Source organism: Neoarius graeffei, chromosome 1 (assembly GCF_027579695.1).
Source record: "Neoarius graeffei isolate fNeoGra1 chromosome 1, fNeoGra1.pri, whole genome shotgun sequence".
Lineage (NCBI taxonomy): Eukaryota > Metazoa > Chordata > Actinopteri > Siluriformes > Ariidae > Neoarius > Neoarius graeffei.
The window spans coordinates 119,732,378-119,752,186 of NC_083569.1; the positions used below are offsets into that span (position 1 = coordinate 119,732,378).

Below are 19,809 nucleotides of genomic sequence, written 5' to 3' on the forward strand. Positions count from 1 at the left end.
GGTGGAGTCCAAACTCTTTAGAGATGGTTTTGTAACCTTTTCCAGCCTGATGAGCATCAGCAACGCTTTTTCTGAGTTCCTCAGAAATCTCCTTTGTTTGTGCCATGATACATTTCCACAAACATGTATTCTGAAGATCAGACTTCGATAGAGCCCTGTTCTTTAAATAAAACAGGGTGCCCACTCAGACCTGATTGTCATCCCATTGATTGAAAACACCTGACTCTAATTTCACCTTCAAATTAACTGCTAATCTTAGAGGTTCACATACTTTTGCCACTCCCAGATATGTAATATTGGATCATTTTCCTCAATAAATAAATGACCAAGTATAATATTTTTGTCTCATTTGTTTAACTGGGTTCTCTTTATCTACTTTTAGGACTTGTGTGAAAATCTGATGATGTTTTCGGTCACGTTTCTGCAGAAATATAGAAAATTCTAAAGGGTTCACAAACTTTCAAGCATCACTGTAAGTTTTTTGCATAGCAGAAATGAAATAACATAAATTAAGTGAATTTCAGAACTATTGTTTAGTTCGACTATCAGTAAGGCAAGGCAAGTTTATTTATATAGCACATTTCATACACAGTGGCAGTTCAATGTGCTTTACAGAAGTAAAAGCAGAACAGTAAACAATAGAGAATAAAATTACATAAAATAATTGGGGAAGAAAAATAATAAGGCATTTGTTTTGATGGGTTTGTTAGCTTTTCAACTGTAGAAAATAGCACACGGGCATTGTTGATATTCCTATTAATAATGTCAACAAAAAAAGACTGTCTTGCTTTCGAAATTTCTAAGTTGTATTTACATAACATCCCTTTGTAGATTTGATAATGAATCTGAAGTTTAGATTTACGCCATTTTCTTTCAGACTTTCTACATTCCCTCTTTAACATTTTAACTGTTGGATTTCGTTTCCAGGGTGCTTTTCCTTTGTCTATGAACAGTACAGATCACCAGAGGTACTACATTTCGACATCCGTGATCATTACAGGGGCTGAATAATGGAAACAGCTTCTCAGTGAAATTCTGATCAGTGAAAGAGTAGATGTGAGATTTTGCATCAACATCATAGAAGGAGATCAGACCCTCCTCATACTCCACAAACACCCCCACCTTCTGAGGAGCCCGTTTCAAGGAGAGGGAGACACGAGGAGAGTCATAAGCTAAATATTTATCATCGCTTCTTTTCCACACACACCAGTATCCATTTTCAGGGCAAGGTTTAATCAGTCCCTTCCTGTTACTCGACTCTCTGGCTACTCCTAAAATCCAATCAGTTTTTCCTTGAACCTGCACTTGATAGTAAAATCTTCCTGAAGAGAATCCCTCGTTTCCCAGCACATAAAGAGATGCATCAAACCTCTTTGGGCTATCGTGGAGATTCTGCTCCATGTCTCTTTTGTGTCTTACTTGTTTCTTATCATCAGACAGGATGAGTTCAGGATGTGCTGTATCAGGATTCAGAGTCACATCCACTGAGAGACAGAGACACAATTTAAAATAGTTGTAGACAGCGTGGAACAATATAGTGAATATGTACAGAACATAGTAATTAATGTGAATATCAGTGACAGCTCACATACCTGCATATTGTGAAAATCGTTGCAGTTCTGTTTGGAAATGATTAATGAGATGAATTTAATTGGATTTGTTTTCAACCACAAGAGGGCAGTAAAACATAAATACAAATACATATTACAATTAATGATGGGGAAATACTGACTAGTCCTTTCAACCTTCTGCATTTCCTCACTGAGAGTTTCCTGAAGCTGAGACAGAGCTCTCCTCAGAGTCTCCTCACTCAGATAAGAGTTAATTGTGACGTCAGTCCAGTCCTGGGTGTGTGGAGGGCTGCACAGTGACGGGTAAATCTACAGTACAGCAGGAGAGAGGAGAAATCCCTCAGCATGGGAACTGCTGTCCTGTCATGTGCTGCATTGCTATTGAGAAACAGAGGGACTCTGACCTGTAGGAGGTGGAGGTGATCCTCAGTGTATGAGAGCTGCTCCAGCTCAGTGTTTCTCCTCTTTAGCTCAGTGATTTCCTGCTCCAGCTCTTTAATGAACTCTTCAGCCTGCATCTCTGCTGCTTTCTGCTTCTCCTCCATCACCTTAAGCAGCTCAGTCTGGCTTCTCTCAATGCAGCGCATCAGAGCCCTGAAGATCTCCACAATGTCTGCTTTCTCCTTCTCTGTGTTTTTCTAACAGGAGACAAATCGAGGTAAATTATTTTATTTCATGTGATTTAGATCATGATTTTCCGAATGTGTTTTTATAAAGGAGCTATTTTGTAGGTGAGTTAAGAGACTCACCTTATTGAGTTCTACAGAGTGTCTGATTTCCTCAATCTTCTTTACTCGCTCCTGGATCATCTGCTGAATTTCCACTTGTGTCATTCCCAACTCAGTCTGAGAAAAATATACATAATGTATGAACTTTTATTTTTAAAGGTATATGTTTCAGGAATTTAATTAATTTGTGGCGGCACGGTGGTGTAGTGGTTAGCGCTGTCGCCTCACAGCAAGAAGGTCCGGGTTTGAGCCCCGGGGCCGGCGAGGGCCTTTCTGTGTGGAGTTTGCATGTTCTCCCCGTGTCCGCGTGGGTTTCCTCCGGGTGCTCCGGTTTCCCCCAAAGACATGCAGGTTAGGTTAACTGGTGACTCTAAATTGACCGTAGGTGTGAATGTGAGTGTGAATGGTTGTCTGTGTCTATGTGTCAGCCCTGTGATGACCTGGCGACTTGTCCAGGGTGTACCCCGCCTTTCGCCCGTAGTCAGCTGGGATAGGCTCCAGCTTGCCTGCGACCCTGTAGAACAGGATAAAGCGGCTACAGATAATGAGATGAGATGAACTTTTCACAACACATCAGTCCCTCACCGTCTTGTCTCTAATTGCCTCCTCTATAGGAACAGTGCTGTGAGTTCTGTGCTCTCCTTCAATACAGAACTGGCACACACATGTCTGGTCGTCTCTACAGAACAGCTCCAGGGGTCTCTCATGTTTCTGGCAGATGTAGTCCTCCAGGTTCTCCACAGGATCCATCAGTTTGTGCTCCTTGAGTTTCGGTGTAGTTTTATGGAGCATCAGATGAGTGTTACAGAAAGAAACTCCACAGTACAGACAGGACTTTAGAGCCTCCAGCTTTTCCTCAGTGCAGGAGTCACACAGAATCTTTTTAGTCTTAGTGGGAACCTGATCTGCAACACTGCTGGATTTCACCTGAACTGCCTTCTTAAATAGAGCAGCAAATTCAGAGATGAACGTATTCACACGTAGGTCTGGACGTTTAGGGAATTCCTCCTTACACATTGGACACTGACAGTGTGAACTCCTGTCCCAGAACTCTTTGAGACAGATCATACAGAAGTTGTGTCCACATGGAGTTGAGACTGGATCAGTGAACACATCCAGACAGATGGAGCACTGGAGCTGATCTTCACTCAGGAGACTGCTGGAGGAAGCCATGACTGACACAGGAGACAGAGATATGAAGAATCTTTCAGTATTTTTCCTGCTCTAATCCTAGTATATGAATTATGAATGACATCCTCAATGTATTCGGTATACTTTGATGAAATTAAACCATTAAAGTCACTTTAATTTACAAGTTTCACCCTTTCTAAAACCACGTTCTTTAACCTGTTCACAGTGTTAAATACGTTCCTCACATGCAACAGCTCTACACACATTGAACATGCTCTTACCTTAAATACAGGAACATTTTAGCTCAACAGCATTCTGAATATTACATAAAAACTGACTGATGACTATGAAGATAATACTGACTCCTATTATAAATACTAATAACAGAATGAAAGTTTTACCTGCAATGGATTTAGTTGATCAAAATAGAAGCAGCTTGAGATTTGACTTTTTGTTGAAAGAAAGTGGACTTCTGGTTTGGAAAATTTCCTCTTTAGACACTAGTTTCAATTCAGCTTTGTAACGTCATAACGCCACTCCCAGGACTTCCTTGAAATGACACATTTATAGATTTCTGCAACCAGGTGGCAGACATTTACTAATGAACTCCAGAGTCTAATTCCTTTTTTCTTTCAAATAAATGAAAAGAAATCACATCATCCACTCAAAACATGCTAAAACCATGACATAATTAGACATTTTGTCCACTGTTCGTTTCCCTCTTTTGTGTCAAACAGTGTGTAGAAATGTTCCGGATGTGGGTGGAGCACAGAAGTATGGCAGGCTGTTATTTGCTTGTGAGTTATTTTTATCTTTGCTTTTCAGCACAACTCTGTCTGTTGGGGACACACTCATACACACAGACTGCAACCACTCACCTTCCCTGATGCCCTCCAGTCACAGACTGACGCTCGGCCACGTCCCCGCTGCCACACAGTGATCTGGTGTGGTCTATAAGATTGGTGCAACCCAGTAGGGGAAAACCCATCTGTAAACTCCATGTCAGGAATCCCCACAGCACAAGGGACATTTTTCAACACATTGTGCATGTGGTCATATGATGACTTCTTGTTTTTCTTTTTTGGTTGAAGTCTTCTTCCCATTTCTACCTCATAGAGGCTGTAGCCACTATGTCATAAGTTATAGTTTTGGAAATCTCGTCAGTGTGCAATATGTTTTTTGGCACGCATGACTGCATGGCTTCCAGCTTGATTCAGCACTTTCAAAGTTTTGTTTTGTTCTGATTGTGTCATGGAAGTCTGTAACTCAAAAGTGGCAAAAAAAAAAATACTTATATGAAAGAAGTTGCCTTAAACTCTTATTGTACCAAACCAATACAAGCATGGGTGAATCAGCTCTATGTTTCTTCCATTACACTGTAAAAAAAGGTACACCATATCTAATCAATAAAAATGAGGCAACCATTTACAGTCAATATTATTAATTAAATTTCACAATGTTTGGTATTGAGTAAATACAAATTAAGACCCTTAAAATGCATCCATTTAATATGAGTAGGGTTAGGGTTAGGGCTAACCCTAACTATACATAATGTTTTAAAAATACTCATGAAAATTAATTAAAAATTCTACCCATAATGTTTAAATACTGCTCATGAAAATTAATTAAATTTTGCCCATAATGTTTAAATACTATTCATACAAATTAATTAAATTCTACCCATCAATGATATATAATTAATAATCAATTATCTACATTAATCTGGGCATTGATTTGAATTCAATTAATGCAATGAATTAAATCCAACTACACTTTTCTTAAGAAAAACTATCCATTGCCACTTACGTCAATCAATGCAATGAATGAAAACTAAATACATTTTTCTAAAGAATACATAAATCTAAATAAATTTTTCTAAACAAAAGTACAGAACACAATTGATGGTCATATTTGTACTTTATTAACCATTAACATAAGATGGACATGTTGCAGCATTGTGACCTTAACCCTCATCCTACCATGCTATTTTACACCTTAATCTTACCATGTGGGGTCCGTTTGGACCCCAATACTTTTCTTTAAAATTAAAGCTTATAAAGACAAAATCACCAGATAAGTTTTGTTCAGAACATCTTGTATTAATAACAGCAATACACTAAAGGGCCCAAGGCATAAAGAACACACTTAACCTTCATCCTACCAGCCAATTTTACATACACAAACTACCAGGCGGGGTCCGTATGGACCCCAGGAGGGAATACCTTGAAATCAATGCAGTAAGAACCAATTCAATGCAGCAAACAAACATAACTTTATTGAAGAACAAAATCCACTATGGCTGAATATCAATGATGTATTATAAATGCAATAACATTGCAATAATATTGCAATAACTAGCATACATGTAGCAAATTATAGTGCCACAAAAAAAATTGGCATTATATACATGATTTTTGCAGCTCATGCAGCTGTAAAACATTCTGGATTACAACTTAGGTCTTTTCTTACAGAATTTAAAACAAAAAAGTAATTGTAAAATAATTTAGGGCTTTTGTTTTGCAGCCTGTGCTTATTGCAGCAGTGGGGTCCACACGGACCCCAAGAAGGAATGCCTTGGTAGTTTCATTATGGAACATAAAAGAAGTTAACTTTCAGTGTGCTATTCAATTATAAAATGAAAGACAGATAAACTTTACTCTGGGGTCCAGTTGGACCCCAGTAACAAATTAATTATACCTTCACAATGCAAAAAGCTGATCTTCCGGTGCTTTAGTGTTTTAATTAAGACATAAATTCCGACAAATTCATAAAACGGTGAGGCAGTATGTCACATATTTTTAAAATGGCAAACAAACATATAGGTGCGGGGTCCAGATGGACCCCACTTGGTAGGATGAAGGTTAATAAAGCTAGCTAGCTATCTATTTAGCATTTACCGTATGGCCTTCTAAGGGTTGTACTACTTAACACTGAGTCTGTGTTTGTCACACAAAATGCCTTTACAATGATAATCATCAAATATACATGAGGTCCTCTAAATGTTTAAACTCGGTGTACTTAGGCTCACCTGATGTTAAAATACCTCCCAACTAATCAATTATAAATTCATGCTAAATAATAATTATGACAAATTCACCATGCTTTCAAAAAAATGTAGCAAGCTAAAACAGTTTGTATGCGTGTCTCTGGTGTGTGTGTCCTTGGTTTATGACTGGAGGTGTGAGACCCATAAAATATTGAAATGGAAAAGCAGTCTTTCTAATCTAGTCAGTAATGGATCAAAGAGATAACTGGTAGCCACAGGGACAGAAATCTTCACACCTTTTGTTGCCTCCAGAGACAGAAAGTCTACGGGAATCCCAATACATTCTGAAGCTGAAATTCACAAGCTAGAGACAAAATTCTCTCACAATTCTAGTCATGTCTCTGCCCCGGACAGCATGGTGGTGCAGTGTCTAACACTATCACCTCATAGTAAGAAGATTCTGGGTTCGAAGCTTTCAGCTGACCAGGGCCTTTCTGTGTGGAGTTTGTATGTTCTCCGGGTTTCCTCCCACAGTCCAAAGGCATGTGGATTAGGTCAACTGGTTACTCTAAATTGCTTGTGAGTATGAATGGTTGTTCACTTCTGTGTTAGCCCTGTGATAGATTAGTGACCTGCCTGAGGTGGACCCCGCCTCTTGCCTGAAATCAGTTGGGATTGGCTCCAGCTTCCCCCATGACCCTGATGGATAAGTGGTATAGATAATTGATGGATGTCTCTTCCCCATCTTGTAACTGGTTTATTTCTCGAGTGTGCCATTATTGTGTTCACCGATTTTCAGTTACCGTCTGATTAGTTTATCTATTTGAGTCCATCTGTTTCTTGTCTTATTGTGTCTATCCTTGTTTCCCTGGTTTCCTAAATCATGTTTGTATTCATAGTTTCCACCTCATACCTGTTTTCTGGTTTAATAATTCTAGATTATTCTAATTTGTCTGTGCCTGCCTTGTGTTTTGACCCATGCCTGGAATAATGGTGACATGAACATATAGACTGCCCTAAACAAAATACACACTGATCTCATGTGATTGCGTCCTGCCTCATCACCTCCACCATGCACATAACAGAGACCAGATTTATTTTTGATGAATACATTTTTAATGATATTTATACAAAGGAATTCTGACATGGATACAGGTTTGTAGTTCTACAGTTCAAATGCATTTGATTTTTGAACAATATACTTATACACAGGGGTGGCACCATGGTGTAGTGGCTAGAGCTGTCACCTCACAGCAAGAAGGTCTGGGTTCGAGCCCCGTGGTCGGCGAGGGCCTTTCTGTGTGGAGTTTGCATGTTCTCCCCGTGTCCGCGTGGGTTTCCTCCGGGTGCTCCGGTTTCCCCCACAGTCCAAAGACATGCAGGTTAGGTTAACTGGTGACTCTAAATTGACCGTAGGTGTGAATGTGAGTGTGAATGGTTGTCTGTGTCTATGTGTCAGCCCTGTGATGACCTGGCGACTTGTCCAGGGTGTACCCCGCCTTTCGCCCGTAGTCAGCTGGGATAGGCTCCAGCTCGCCTGCGACCCTGTAGAACAGGATAAAGCGGCTAGAGATAATGAGATGAGATGAACAAGCTAGAGACATCAGAGGTGAGGAAAAACCTTGAGAGGAAACTTGAGAAGATCCAGACTCCCAAGCCTGTCCTCTTTTGGTTGACACTGAATTGTGGGTTTATAAGTCACTTACTCCTTACAGCCCTTTATTATAGTCATACAGTACTAAATGCAATGGAAGTACCTTCTGTAAGAGTGAGCAAGAGTCCTGGAATAAGTTCAGTAAATCATGACTCTTCTGCAATTGTATACTATGAAGTTGTTAAACTATGTGTATTGAAAGGATGAGCATATCGCAAATATGAGTGTAATAAGCAGATGAAAGATTTTATGCAGATCTTTTCAGTACAAGTCTACAGCATGTAGTTGAGATTATCGACTGAAGGAAGACTTTCGGGAAGTGCAGTACTTTAGGGTATCCATGATGACTATGATTCATGATATGATATGCTTTACCAACTCATTTGTTATGGAGGACAAATCAGGAATCATGATCATGATTCTATGCATTATGCAACTTTTATACAGTATTGAAAACTTAGTTTTGGACTTGAGTCAATGCACAGATGATCAGTGGTGCCGAGTTCTGGTGTCGTTCATTAAGGCAGGGGCTGAAGAATGGATAAAGTTCGTCAGTGAACATCTGGCCAGTGAAAGAATATATGTGACACTTTGCATCAACATCATAGAAGGAGATCAGACCCTCCTCATAATCCACAAACACTCCCACCTTCTGAGGAGCCTGTTTCAAGGAGAGGGGGACAGAGGGAGAATCCAGAGCTACATAGTCAGCCTGATTACGCCAAGACACACACCAAAATCCATTTTCAGGGCAGGCTGTAACATCTCCCTTCCTATTAACAGACTTTCTGGCCACTCCGACATCCCACTCAGTCTTCCCTCTGACCTGCACCTCATAGTAAAATCTCCCTGAGGAGAATCCCTCCTTTCCCAGCACACAGACACAACGATCAAACCTCTCTGGGTTATCAGGGAGATTCTTTAATACATTTTCACATGTGACCTCTTTGCCATCATTAGAAAGGGTAAGAGAAGGATTCACTGTGTCAGGATCCAGAGTCACATCCACTGAGAGACAGAAACACAATCAACACTGTTTTTCCACAGTATTTAAACTTATGGAGTGAAACAGGCAAATAAATCCCACTGACCTGCATATTTCTGGATTACGTTTAGTTCTGTTTGTAAAAGAGAAACAAATAATATTACCTGCTTTTAGAATTTAATTAGGAGAAATTAAATGCCTGATAAGTATAAACTCCAATGGAGAAGTGTTACATTAAAGGATTTCATTATAGATGTGTATAATAATGGTTCTATGTGGGTTTTTAATTGCATACTGACTAATGAGTATATACTTACCAATTTCAACAAATCTGTCCATTTCCTTATTAAGAACTTCTTGTAATATTTTTCTCCTCAGAGTCGCCACACTCAGATGAGGGTAAATTGTGATGTCAGTCCAGTCCTGGGTGTGTGGAGGGCTGCACAGTGACGGGTAAATCTACAGTACAGCAGGAGAGAGGAGAAATCCCTCAGCATGGGGACTGCTGTCCTGTCATGTGCTGCATTGCTATTGAGAAACAGAAGGACTCTGACCTGTAGGAAGTGGAGGTGATCCTCAGTGTGTGAGATCTGCTCCAGCTCAGTGTTTCTCCTCTTTAGCTCAGTGATTTCCTGCTCCAGCTCTTTAACGAACTCTTCAGCCTGCATCTCTGCTGCATTCTGCGTCTCCTCCATCATTTCAAACTGTTCAGCCAGGTTTCTCTCCATGCAGCGCATCAGAGCACTGAAGATCTCCACACCATATGCTTTGTCCTTCTCTATGTTTTTCTACAGGAAACAAGTTTAATTTATTTGCAATCATTCAGACTTTTTTATTTCAAGCAACATTATGTTGGAATTTTACCTTAAAATATCAGCTTCAAAATCATTTTGATGGTATATTGATTGGTAATGGGGGAATGGCTTGTCTTCCATTCCAAGTCTGTGCCCAGTTTGTCATTTATAGCACTATGTAACTCTGGTGGCATGTCCCTGAGACCCAGGGGCGTCAGAAGCATTTTTAATGTGGGGGGGACACACTGGCGGGGGGTGTGGGGGGTCCTCCCCCAGAACATTTATTAATTAATTAGAGGCCATTTCCTGCATTCTGGTGTATTTTTAACAGGTTGTTAAACACCTAATTTTACCTACAAAAGTCACTTAATTCAATGACTCAACAATAAGTCCTCATTCAACTAGTCCATATATTCATCAGCCTGTTTTTAAACCCACTGCTCTGCCTAAGATAATGAGATGAATGTGACACAGTTTATCACCAACAATGACTTTATGGGAGCATTTTACTTTTTATTTTGTGTTTCCTTTTTTATTTAGTTTTAGATGTAACACAACATGCCACTGTGCCAAGCTATAGTGACAATCAACTGTATGTTTAAAAATAAGAATATTCATAACTTCACACAATGAACAGGCATGACATGGCATCATGCAAACTTCATAACACAAAATCACACTGTGTCAAGTAACGGTGACACAAAAAATAACTTCACACAATGAACAGGTGCAATTTTGTTCACCACCAACAGTGACTTTAGTGGGTGCATTTTACTTTTTTCCGATTTAGTGATATAACAAAAATGGCATGGCATCATGCAGTCTTCATAACACAAAATCACACTGTGTCAAGCAACGACACATAAAAGAGAACTTCACACAATGAACAAGTGCAGTTTTGTCAACCTACATGCAATGGTGGTACTACAGTAGCATTTACAGATTAGTATAACAAATAGATTTATAGATATAACTCCTTCTTATATTGGTGCCACCACAATTTCTATCACTTCATAACTTTTATCCCCCTTTCCTTCACAATCCACCTGGAATAACATCCATCTCTCTCCATCGCTTTCCTTTCTACTATTCCTTCCCCATACACTGATTTCCCATCTTACTTTCCAGAAAACTGCCAAAGACCAGACAAAACAAGGAATCAATAAATATCATCAGAGCAGACTTGACCTCATTCTTGGCATTACAGTAAGGCAGGCCTACTGGGTTTGAATTAAATGATAGCTAACGTTAAGCTAGCTGATACATCTCCTAACATTGACTAGCCAGCTAACTGCACTAACATTTCCATTGGGACAAAAGAAACCCTGTCCTGTGGGGAAATTCTGACTGACTTTCCGCTTCTTTGTAAAGAATGTCCTCATGTCCATTGTGTCTGGGGAGGAGCAAATACTGCAAACAATTCATCATCAACCAAGAATACCTTATTAGGCTAAGCTTATTTCACTGTTTAGTTGAATATTAATTTAACGTGTCCTAGGGTTAATTTTGAGGGCAGATAACAAAAGAATAAGGTTTTAGCAAAAGCTAGGCATTGTGAGGTTGCAATGGGGATGACGTCACCTCCTCCACTCTCGAGCAGCTGCACCAACATTTCTGTGCTCGCGCTGAGATTCACTTCCCTCGCGCGCGGTGAGCTGTTGTAGGGAACGCCCAGAAAACCCGGAGTTGATTTTCAGTGGGCTGTGTTTTCTCTTATCGATCAGGTGGAATGGATTCTTTCACGAAGCAATAGAAACGGCGCTGGGTGAACTCATATTTTATGTTAAATGTGGGCGGGTCCGAACGAAGAATTATGAAATGTGATGGGGACACGCCCCCTTCACATTCAATGGTGGCGACGCCCATGCTGAGACCTCTTATGAGAGCTGCATAACGCTTGTGAGAGAATTTTTCTTTAGCTTGGGGTTTTAAGCTTCAGAAGGTGTTGGGATTCCCATAGACTTTGTTTTTGGAGGCACCAAAAGGTGAGAAAATATCTGTCCCTGTGACTATGGTTATCTCTTTGATCCATTGTTGACTATGTAGTGGAGTGGCCGTTTAACGCCCTAAGACCCCGGTCACACCGCCCGAACTTTGCTGGAGCGTTCCTGGAGCGGTGAAAAAATTCATCACCGCTCGTAACCGTTCACCACCGTTAACAAAAGTTGGCCCCCGTTAAAGCAACGCCGTATACGCTCGGCCACCGCTGATGTTTCTCGAGGGGCCCTCCTACCGCTCCGAAAGTTTTGAGCTGCACAAAATATTGCGAGCGGTGAGGAGGGGGCAATTTTCCGCCCCGGCAAAGTTCACCCCCGCTCCACCAATGCCCAGTCAAAGTTTGGCACCGCTAGACGCAAGTTCGTGGACGCTTGGGTCCGCTAGGCCAACGCAGAAATCTTGAACGCTGGACCACCGTTGCTTCGCCAGCGTTGCCCGGGCGGTGATTAAACGTTGCACAAACTTCGGTGGAGCGGTTGTAAGCGTTTTACGAGCGGACACGGGGTTGCTGGAACGGTGTCGGGCGTTGAAGCAGCTATCCATGGCGGCGATGAACTTTGGTTTGGCGTTGGTATAGAGGTGTCGGAGCGGGACCAGAATTTGGCTATAAATACGGGGAGAAATGGACCAGGAGCTCATTTGGAATCGAGCTGCCGTTGAGTTCAGACCTCATCTATATCGAATTTGCTCAAAGTTACAGTAAAACTGTATCACCATGGATGCTGAGAGACTTGCTATGATTGGTGCACTAGTCCAGCAGCACAATCAGAACCTCCTCAGATTGCAACAAGCTGTTGACAGATTTTTTTATTTGATTTGACTTTATTCGATCATAATGTAAAATGAAGTACAAAATACATTAAAATCAGGATTACACAAGAAAGCGCAAGCACTTATTTCCATTGTGGTCCCATTAAAACACGTAAAACAGCAATGGCAACGTTATGATTTGACTTAATATTGACTCACTGTACTATGTAAATGGTGAAAATAATAATAATAATAATAATAATAATAATAATAATAATAATAATAATAATAAATTGACTTAAATTGACTAGACTAGTAGACAATGAAAATGCATTGTATAGACTAGACTGGAATTTGATTATAAAATTTGATTTCAAAAAGTATGACTAGTACCTATGGATAACAATTATAAAGTAAAATGTTGTATATATTAATAGTAAATATTAAATGATGATTAAATAATGATAAAGATAATATAATAGCAAATAATAATAACATTAAGGAAAAGACAGCAAAAACCTAATGAAAATAGAAATAATCTGACTGACAGCAAACAATAAACAAAAAATAAAGTAATATTAATGATAATAAAAAAGTATAAAGTAATATAAATAATAATATTAATAACAAACGTTTTTATAGATAAAAATATGATAATAAGATCAACTAAACAACAGTGAAAAAAGGGGAAAAGCTATACAGACAACAGAACAGTAATAAGAATTTTAACTAGAAAAAAAAAGAAGGAGAAGAGAGAGAAGAAGGAGAGACAGAGTTGTGTGGGTCAGACAGTGGATACTGAGAAGGCCTGAACATGGACTGTATGACAAGCTGATGGTGGAGCTTCTATCAAAAATCTATCAGAACTTGTATCAAAACGATCCGTTCAGCTCCGTAGTCACAAGCGGTATGCCACTAAACCAACTTTATACCCCCACCAAGCCAAAGCCCGCATGCGCAGAACGCCGCTATACCAATGCTCGCGTCACCGCTAAACCAACGCTCGCTACCGCTAAACCAACGCTAAAGCAACGCCGGCTTCAGCGGTGCACCGCTAAGCCAACGCCCGTGTTTTCGATTTTTTTCCCATTTTGTGCGCGGTGACGAGCGTTGTCGAAATTCGGCCCCCCCTCCCTACCGTTCAAGGAACGCTCCAGCAAAGTTCGGGCGGTGTGACCGGGGCCTAAGACTTCCTGATTTCGTCCCTCTGCTTGATTGGCAATTTAGTAATGAGCAGCTGTCAGTCAGGCAGGTATACAGTGGTGCTTGAAAGTTTGTGAACCGTTTAGAATTTTCTATATTTCTGCAAAAAATATGACCTAAAACATCATCAGATTTTCACACAAGTCCTAAAAGCAGATAAAGAGAACCCAGTTAAACAAATGAGACAAAAATATTATACTTGGTCATTTATTTATTGAGGAAAATGATCCAATATTACATATCTGTGAGTGGCAAAAGTATGTGAACCTTTGCTTTCAGTATCTGGTGTGACCCCTTTGTGCAGCAATAACTGCAACTAAATGTTTGCGGTAACTGTTGATCAGTCCTGCACACCGGCTTGGAGGAATTTTAGCCCGTTCCTCTGTACAGAACAGCTTCAACTCTGGGATGTTGGTGGGTTTCCTCACATGAACTGCTCGCTTCAGGTCCTTCCACAACATTTCCATTGGATTAAGGTCAGGACGTTGACTTGGCCATTCCAAAACATTCACTTTATTCTTCTTTAACCATTCTTTGGTAGAACGACTTGTGTGCTTAGGGTCGTTGTCTTGCTGCATGACCCACCTTCTCTTGAGATTCAGTTCATGGACAGATGTCCTGACATTTTCCTTTAGAATTCGCTGGTATAATTCAGAATTCATTGTACCATTAATGATGGCAAGCCATCCTGGCCCAGATGCAGCAAAACAGGCCCAAACCATGATACTACCACCACCATGTCTCACAGACAGGATAAGGTTCTTATGCTGGAATGTAGTGTTTTCCTTTCTCCAAACATAACACTTCTCATTTAAACCAAAAAGTTCTATTTTGGTCTCATCTGTCCACAAAACATTTTTCCAATAGCCTTCTGGCTTGTCCACGTGATCTTTAGCAAACTGCAGATGAGCAGCAATGTTCTTTTTGGAGAGCAGTGGCTTTCTCCTTGAAACTCTGCCATGCACACCATTGTTGTTCAGTGTTCTCCTGATGGTGGACTCCTGAACATTAACATTAGCCAATGTGAGAGAGGCCTTCAGTTGCTTAGAAGTTACCCTGGGGTCCTTTGTGACCTCGCCGACTATTACACGCCTTGCTCTTGGAGTGATCTTTGTTGGTCGACCACTCCTGGGGAGGGTAACAATGGTCTTGAATTTCCTCCATTTGTACACAATCTGTCTGACTGTGGATTGGTGGAGTCCAAACTCTTTAGAGATGGTTTTGTAACCTTTTCCAGCCTGATGAGCATTAACAACGCTTTTTCTGAGGTCTTCAGAAATCTCCTTTATTCGTGCCATGATACACTTCCACAAACATGTGTTGTGAAGATCAAACTTTGATAGATCCCTGTTCTTTAAATAAAACAGGGTGCCCACTCACACCTGATTGTCATCCCACTGATTGAAAATACCTGACTCTAATTTCACCTTCAAATTAACTGCTAATCCTAGAGGTTCACATACTTTTGCCACTCACGGATATATAATATTCTATCATTTTCCTCAATAAATAAATGACCAAGTATAATATTTTTGTCTCATTTGTTTAATTGGGTTCTCTTTATCTACTTTTAGGACTTGTGTGAAAATCTGATGATGTTTTAGGTCATATTTATGCAGAAATATAGAAAATTCTAAACGGTTCACAAACTTTCAAGCACCACTGTAAAAAAGTGCTGGTTGAATGACTGGGATTGACGGCGGTGTTTGTTTGTGCTCCCCTTTTGTTGATGTGGCTTCTGTCTTTATGTAGTAAGTGTACTTTAATCTGCATTTTGGGTTTGTCTTTCAAACAAACCCAAACCTTTTTGCACTGTTTTCGTAGCTTCGTAATTGCAGCGTCTGGTTTTACGGCCTCTATAGCTGCTGTAGGCTCTTCCTGGTTGAGGTATGCCACCTTCATTTTAATATTGATGCCGCTGCTTAATCTCCTCTGCTTCGGTTTTAATACATTTGTGTCTTTATAGAGAGGATTCATGATCTGTCTTTCTTCTACTACTTTGTGCGGTAATTTCCTCCCTGCTCATCTAGGTATGTTCTATTATCTGTTGCATAAATTCTCGTTGCACGTTTATATACACTGATTCTAATAAACTTATAGTTCCCCGTGGGGATTCCTGACTCTGCCGCTACCGTATCCGGAGTGGGTATGTTTGTATTGAGGTTTTTCACCTGATGTCACAGGGTCACGTGACGCCCCGGTGTCCGCCATTTTGAAGGTCAAGCTAGCTAAAGTCAACATCATCATAGCTGGTATGTTACTGTAGCAATGTTTACGTTCAGTCATTTGGATGACTGTTAAAACCTTTCAGTCTCAAGTTTTTCCTTTACTGTATTTACTAGTTTACTGTAATTATGATCCGGCAGCTATTTACACCGGATCCAGTGTAAATAGCTGCTGGAGCGCGCTCCGGCTTGCTCCCCCTCAAATTAAGCAGCGCGCTCCGGCTTGCTCCCGGAGTGCTCCGGCTGAGGTTCCGGAGCGCGCTCCGGCTTGCTCCCCCTCAAATTAAGCAACGCGCTCCGGCTTGCTCCCAGAGTGCTCCATGCCCTACGTCGCTGGATAGTGAAGGTGTTTTCTGCATCTCGCTCCTTTTTCTTTTATGTTTTTCGTTTGTCGCCTTCCTCGCATTCAAACTGATTCGAGCCGTGACGTCCAAAATGGCAGAATCACATGACTTGGTCACGTGGGTGAAAAACCTCAATAGTCCCGCAGGCCTAGAAGTCCATTCTCATAGGCGTTGTTGTTTTGTCTAGGCTGTGATACGGCTCCATTCCAGCCAAACGGACTGACTGCTGTACCGGCCACCGTAGTTCCGCTGAGCTACGTTGGTGTCTGTCTTGCATCGCTTGAGTGGTGTGTGTGTGTGTGTGTGTGTGTGTGTGTTGTTTATTTTAATTTATGTATTCGTGTTAAATTTTGCCTGATTGAATGAATGGGTGATAGTGTGTTAATTATTTGGGATTATTTTTATGCTGTATTTGCTTTTGTTTCTTTTTGTTTCGTGTGTGTTTTGCTTATGCGCTTATTTGTATTGTCTGCATGTCACTGTTTTAATTTATGCCTTGTGCTCTGAATGTATGTTGACTTGTCTAGTGGCGGGTATTGTGGTGCAGTGCTTTGTATGAGTTTTGTTTTGCTTACTGTTCCTTTGTTATTATGTTGTAAGTGTGTCCCTTCTTTGGTGTGTTTTATATCAGGCCATCTTTTATTTATCTTTTCTGGTTCTTTGATTGGCAGGCGTGGCTGGTCCAAAAAAAAAAAAGGAGGCGGTAGTCCCCTGGTGGTGGGTCCGGATTACTGCATGCATGGTGTGCTGTGCTGAGTGTTGTGCTCCTACGGTATGTGTGCGTGTGTGTCATTTCACAGAAATCACTTTACTGCGTGCTTGCACGAGTGGTGTGATTTTGGGGTAGGCCCATGCTGGTGGATAGACTGCCCCCTTCAGGTAAGCCCCACCTAGCCGCATTTATTGGTTTTGTGGAGCCCATTTCCACTGCACATTCCCACTCACCGAGTCTTGTTGATGTTTTTTAATAGTGGATATATATATATATATATATATATATATATATATATATATATATATATATAAAACTAGTTTTGTATTTTGCCTAACTGTGAGCCGTCAGACCTTCCTCTTTGGCAGGCTCCTCCCCTTCCCTTTTCCCTTGTTTTATTATCAATAAATTCATTTAGTTTATGGAATTCACATCTACTGTCTAGTGCATTTGAACTTGTGTGGGTGTTCATTTGGGAGTTCGTTTCTGATGGTCCCTGGGGAGTTGTTCTATAACTGTTCTCTGGGGTGGCGTAGTCGGGCTATATGTTGGGGACTCAATCTCCCCTCCCTTACTGCTTTGCCACAACTAGATTAGAAAGACTGCTCTCCCATTTCAATATTTTATGGGCGTCACACCTCCAGTCACACACTGGAGACATGCGCGCACACACACAAACTGTTTTAGCTTGGTACTTTTTTTTGAGAGCAAGGTGAAATTGTTGTATTATTTAGCATGAATTTATGATTGCTATACTTGGGAATCATTTTAACATCAATCTCCTTAGTAGTAGGCATCTGTCAGTCTCAGGAGACTATGGAATTGCGCTCAGAGATGACATCCTTGAGCAGCGGCAGTTGTGACTATGTAGTCCTATCCTTGAGTGACAGTCCCACCGGCAGCTCATGCAGATAAAAGGCTGTCTGTATTGGTGGTGGTACTTTCCTGCGCTGTCGTTTCTCTTCGTGTTTGTTGGCGATGGTTTCTTCAAGCACCGCAAGGCTCTTCCCCACCTCTTTCCTCCACCTTTCTCTATCTTGCACTAGTTGCTTCCAGGCACTTGCATCGATGTTTAGGGCTTTCAAATCCCACTTACACACATCCTTATATCTCAGGTGCGGTCTTCCAGTGGGATGCTTGCCTGTTGCTAGTTCGCCATACAGCAGGTCCTTCAGTATTCTGCCATCCTCCATGCATTCCACGTGCCCTAGCCACATCATCCTTCACTGTTTTAGCAGGCTGTGCATACTGGACATACCGGTGCATTGTAACACAGCAATGTTTGTGATGCGGTCTCTCCAGGTGATGCCCAGGATGCGACGGAAGCAGCGCATGTGGAAGGTGTGCAGTTTCCTTTTTTGGTGGGCTTTCAGCGTCCAAGACTCACTGCCATATAGGAGAGTGCTGATGATGCATGCTCGGTAGACATGGATCTTGGTTTTCAGGTTTAGCTTGTTGTTGGTCCATACCCTGAAGGACAGCATGGACATCGTTGTGGCAGCATCAATCTCCTTAAGCTGAGCCTAAGTACACTGAGTTTAAATGTTTACAGGACCTCATGTATATGTGATCATCCTTGGGTCCTCCACCACTGATGATCATTGTAAAGGCATTTCGTGTTACAAACACAGAATCATCATAAAGTAGTAAAACCCTTAGAAGGCCATATGGTAAATTCTAAATAGACAGATACTGTGGAACACGGGCGATTGCTCTAAGACAACGAGGGAGGCTCAGCCTCCTCTAAAAATGACGAACATCGTGGAGGATGAATTGCGCTAGGCTTATGTTATAGCCGACCTTATAACATTGCTATTTCAGATCCAGAATCATAGAAATATATGTGCTCAACCCAACTACAGTGCGAAATCATTCCGTTATAACTTTCCCCAGTTCGCCTAATGTGTGCGTGAGTTTTTCCCCCTCATGACAGCATGATGCAGCCCAGCCTCAGTGGACTTCAGTGGCATTTGGGAGCTATGCGCTTTTCAATCTCAAAATGAAAGACGGTTATTGGACAAATACTGCGAAAACGCCCGCCCACGGACTCCCAGCCTCACAGTGGGAGGGACATGGCAGTTTCCGCGAGAAGACTGGTGATTGGTGAAAGCAGCCGGATATTTTCTTTGATTGACAGCTTGTTTCAAATATAGACAGGCAGCGGTGAATCTCAGTTCAGTCCCATGCGGATTCGCAAGTGCTGTGGTGTATTGTAAGAGATCAGCTTACATTTCGATTTCATTCATTACATACGGTTTCTACCAGCTTTTTTAGTTTGTATATATTTTCATTGTAAATAAAGTGTAAATATAGTGTTGTCAAGTTTGCTATCTTAGTTCCAGAAATTTTGTTTATTTGAGTGACTGAACTTGAACTTGAACTTGAGGGGGCTAGTCAGCTAGCAAGAAAGCTGCGCACGGATGCCGAGCATTGTTGATTTAATTTTGGCGAAGCCATTTGCCAGTCTTCCTTTTGAGGAAAAAATTAAAATTAAAGAGCAGGGTAGACCAACGCCTCAAATTGACTTGGTGAAAAAGGTAGGGAATAATACTCATTCCTTTCAACTCTCCTGGTATGAGAAAGTGAATTGGCTAACAGTAAGTGACCCACATCAACAACAGTAAATAGGCTACTTTAGTAATATGTCATGAATGGACCAAAAATATAGAATCTATTTAAAATGTTTATGCTGAGTATATTATATTGGAATATATATTTCTCTGGATAT

General features: G+C 40.9%; 2 protein-coding genes across 2 annotated transcripts in view; both read right to left on the reverse strand.

Moving 5' to 3' along the window:
• Positions 1-563: 563 nt before the first annotated feature.
• LOC132882678 (E3 ubiquitin-protein ligase TRIM39-like) lies at positions 564-3,921 on the reverse strand. Its single transcript, XM_060915763.1, has 7 exons — positions 3,832-3,921; positions 2,885-3,474; positions 2,321-2,416; positions 1,976-2,209; positions 1,733-1,880; positions 1,593-1,619; positions 564-1,484 (listed from the first exon to the last, which is right to left on the reverse strand). The coding sequence occupies exons 2-7, from the start codon at positions 3,470-3,472 to the stop codon at positions 904-906; spliced, it is 1,674 nt and encodes a 557-aa protein (XP_060771746.1). The 5' UTR covers positions 3,473-3,474; positions 3,832-3,921; the 3' UTR covers positions 564-903.
• Positions 3,922-7,860: 3,939 nt separating this feature from the next.
• LOC132882730 (E3 ubiquitin-protein ligase TRIM39-like) overlaps positions 7,861-19,809 on the reverse strand; it is a 31,655-nt gene continuing 19,706 nt past the window's right edge. The window contains exons 4-7 of the mRNA XM_060915831.1: positions 9,610-9,843; positions 9,373-9,514; positions 9,162-9,188; positions 7,861-9,078 (exon numbers count right to left, since the gene is read on the reverse strand). Of these exons, the coding sequence (XP_060771814.1) occupies positions 8,528-9,078; positions 9,162-9,188; positions 9,373-9,514; positions 9,610-9,843 (954 nt within the window). The 3' untranslated portion in view covers positions 7,861-8,527. The remainder of the gene's footprint in view (positions 9,079-9,161; positions 9,189-9,372; positions 9,515-9,609; positions 9,844-19,809) is intronic.